The following is a 3,263-nucleotide window of genomic DNA, read 5'->3' as shown; positions in this document are numbered from 1 at the left end:
AACAATAATAATAATAATAATAGCTGCCCTCCTCCAGGCCCAGCAGGTCGGGATCAGGTGTTCTTCCTACCTGGAACCGCCTTGCCCCCCTCCAGAGGCAGCCTGGTGTCCCTGTTGGTTCCGACAAACAGGCAGTCCTTCTGGGTCAGGTACTGCATGGCTCGGTTCAGCTTCATGTAGCTGAAGTGTTCGTCGAACCCGACCACCACCGCCTGGACCTCCGGGTCCAGAGGCACGCTGGCCCAGTCCAGCTGCTTCCCGGACACCGGGTCCGGCCCCACGCCGACCGCCTGGATGCCCAGGGCCTCCAGCTCCTGCCGCATGGCGTCGCTCCCCACCAGGTAAACTTTGCCCCGCAGCCCGCACTCCGACCGCAGGTACGCGGCGCAGCAGAACGCGGTTCCGAACACGTCGTCCTCCGCGGCGTGGAAGCCCAGMGAGGACAGCTTGTCGGCGTACATCCTGCGGGTCTTGGTGCTGTTGTTGGTGACGAAGACGACCCTCTTGCCGCGCTGCTTGAGCAGGCTGATGACCCGGGCGGCCCCGGGGATGGCCTGGTCCCCCCGCCAGATCACGCCGTCGCAGTCGAACAGCACGCTGTCCACGGAGTCCAGCAGCTGGCGGACCAGCGGCCCGCCCAGCCGCGCGCACTGGGACCCGGACATGAGGAGCTGCGGCCGCYSAGGCTCCAGGAACCACCACAGACCCACAGCACGCTCACTGGCAGGTATCAGCSGTGGAATTCACCCGACAACCCACCTGACCTTCTGCCCCGCGATGCTGCAATCCACCAACACTTCCGCACCGGCTTAAAGGGGAAGTGACGCAATGCTACAGGTCCCGCCCACTTCCGGTAGAACAACCGTAATTTCCAGCCGCGTCTGTATATATTTATATATAAACATGTAAAATACTTRAGCTCTATTTCTATTATGTAAATAATGAGAAAATAAATGAAACTTATGCTCCTTTTTATTATTATATTTAATATTAATGTGTATTAATACCCAGTAGTTTTAAGCATAAATGTAAAGTGATGACCTCATGAGGTCMCTAAAACATTTGCATAAAAAGCTGAACTTTGAACATTTTGCCCTCAGAATCTTTTCATTTCTGACTGAAGTACATCTTTTCCCTCATTTCACTGATGTGTTACATGTTCGATTCATGTTAGTGCATCTAAACACTTTGAATTTAAAAAGAAAAACGACAAATAAAGATGTGCAATCAGAAATGTCAAAGCCCCCACAGGGTTTGCGACCCCCATGTTGAAGACCTCTTTATTTGGCAACTAGAAAATGACACTATAAACAGAACTGAATTAAATCAGACCCATAAAAGCAACTTCCTGTGTATACAGTTTGTTTTGGTTTCTGCCGGGTCTACCCAGCATGCCCGGCGTGGAGCAGCATGTCCGCCGTCAGCGCCGGTCCATCCCGGCTCCGCTGGCTGAGTCTTCCTCAGTTGCCTTTCTTCTGGCTGGCGCTGGGAGGGAAGAAGATCTCCCGCAGGTTTCCCAGCAGCCCCCGGCTGTAGCAGTACCGCCCTGAGCGGTCGGGGGCGGGGCCACAGAGGCCGTCAGCCTGCGGCGCCGGGCGGCAGCGGCGGCACGCCAGGCCTCGGCTTTTGAACCACTCGTTGGACGTCTGGTTGACCAGAGCCAGGAAGCAGTGGAACATCGTGTAGCCGGCGAGGAGGAAGAAGACGAAGACCACAAAGCCCAGCATGAAGACGATCCGCGGGAACGTCAGGAACAGATGCTGGGAGACGAAGAGGAAGAAACACGGATCATGGTCTTTGGCTCCATGAACTCAGTTTGGTTCTGATCCGGAGGATGTTGGTACCTGAACGATGAACAGCGGCCCGGCCGGCTGCTGCTGGCCGCGCTCGTCGACGTAGCTGGCTCCGAGCAGCCCTGAACGCAGCACGGCGTGGAGCAACATGTCCGCCGTCAGCAGGCCGATGGCCAGCGCCGTGCCGCACACGCTCAGTAGGTACAGCAGGAAGTAGCGCGTGTTCCTGGCGCCGACGCAGTTGTTGACCCAGACGCAGTGGTGGTCGAAGCGATGGACGCACCTGTTGCAGACTCCTGAGGTTCAGACAGGAAAAGCTGCAGTCAAACGTCTCACAGGAGCAGGTTCCTGCTAAAAGCATGCGTGACCTTTGACCTTTAGCACATGCTGACCCCTGGCAGCTGCAAACATCAATGCGCTAACAGACCGGAGGAGCTGCAAATAGGTAAACTCCCAAAGTAAGAAACTGATAAAAGGTTTAAATCATTTTTACAGATACAAATCTTAAAAGTGTGGCATGCATTTGTTTTAGSTCCCTTTAATCAGAATAAAATCCAGTTCAGCAAATCAACTCGAGAAGTTCCCGTTTCAGTAACCAGAGTCCTGCTGGGGTCTGGCTAACGGCAACCAGCCAACCATCCCTACGATGAAACACGGTGACGGCAGCATCATGCTGTGGGAATGCTTTGAATAGAGCTAAATAAAAGGAAAAACCCAGTGAGAGGCTGGGGGAGGAGAACCAGCCTCAACATGCAGACATATTATGGGATGCTTTAAAGATTGCTCATGTGTTAGAATGGCCTAGTCAAAGTCCAGACGTAAATACAATTGAGATCCAGTTGTAGCTATACCTCCATCTGACTGAGCTTGAACTGTTTTACTGTGACAAAGAGATAAATGCATGCCGCACTTTTCAGATTTTTACGAGCTGCTCTGTGCTCATCTGCCTGCTAAAGTCCCAGTCAAACACCGAGACGTTTGTGGCTGGAACTTTGCAGAATGTGGTGAACAGAGTGTGAACTCACTGCAGTGTTTGGAGCGTGCCGGTTTGATAAGTTGACACGTTTCACAGGAAACTCCAGGGTGGAAGAGCCGCCTGTCGTACGGATAGGTGTGAGTCAGGCTGGAGGCCTTCGTCTCTGTGACTGTTCCTGGTGAGACGCAGCAAAAAAACTGACATTTATGTCACTTATTCCTACTAATCCATAAAAATAACCCAACKCCGCCTCTGTTCTGGCTTTAGGGTAAAAACTGGGGGGAGAGGAAGTGGACCTGGGTCTGTCCTGATGCAGAGGTAGAAGAAGAAAGTCTTGACGGCCAGCAGGATGTAAGGAACCGACAGGCTGGTCAGGCTGCTGCTGTCCATCTCCCTGCAGAAACCAAACACCTCCAGGCTGAACTCGGCGAAGACGGCGCCTTCCAGCAGGACGTGCAGGTAAACGAACAGGCTGCTCCTGCAGCCAAACACAG

General features: G+C 53.4%; 2 protein-coding genes across 2 annotated transcripts in view; both read right to left on the bottom strand.

Moving 5' to 3' along the window:
• The window catches only part of pgp (phosphoglycolate phosphatase), a 3,347-nt gene extending 2,594 nt beyond the window's left edge, over positions 1-753 (bottom strand). The window contains exon 1 of the mRNA XM_008436233.2: positions 71-753. Coding sequence (XP_008434455.1) covers positions 71-665 — 595 coding nt within the window. The 5' untranslated portion in view covers positions 666-753. The remainder of the gene's footprint in view (positions 1-70) is intronic.
• Positions 754-1,222: 469 nt separating this feature from the next.
• The window catches only part of zdhhc4 (zDHHC palmitoyltransferase 4), a 4,311-nt gene continuing 2,270 nt past the window's right edge, over positions 1,223-3,263 (bottom strand). Inside the window, exons 4-7 of the mRNA XM_008436228.2 lie at positions 3,066-3,247; positions 2,819-2,944; positions 1,845-2,089; positions 1,223-1,760 (exon numbers count right to left, since the gene is read on the bottom strand). Coding sequence (XP_008434450.1) covers positions 1,461-1,760; positions 1,845-2,089; positions 2,819-2,944; positions 3,066-3,247 — 853 coding nt within the window. The 3' untranslated portion in view covers positions 1,223-1,460. The remainder of the gene's footprint in view (positions 1,761-1,844; positions 2,090-2,818; positions 2,945-3,065; positions 3,248-3,263) is intronic.

This window comes from Poecilia reticulata, linkage group LG19, assembly GCF_000633615.1.
Source record: "Poecilia reticulata strain Guanapo linkage group LG19, Guppy_female_1.0+MT, whole genome shotgun sequence".
Taxonomy (NCBI): Eukaryota; Metazoa; Chordata; class Actinopteri; order Cyprinodontiformes; family Poeciliidae; genus Poecilia; species Poecilia reticulata.
This window is presented reverse-complemented; position numbering and strand designations above follow the sequence as displayed.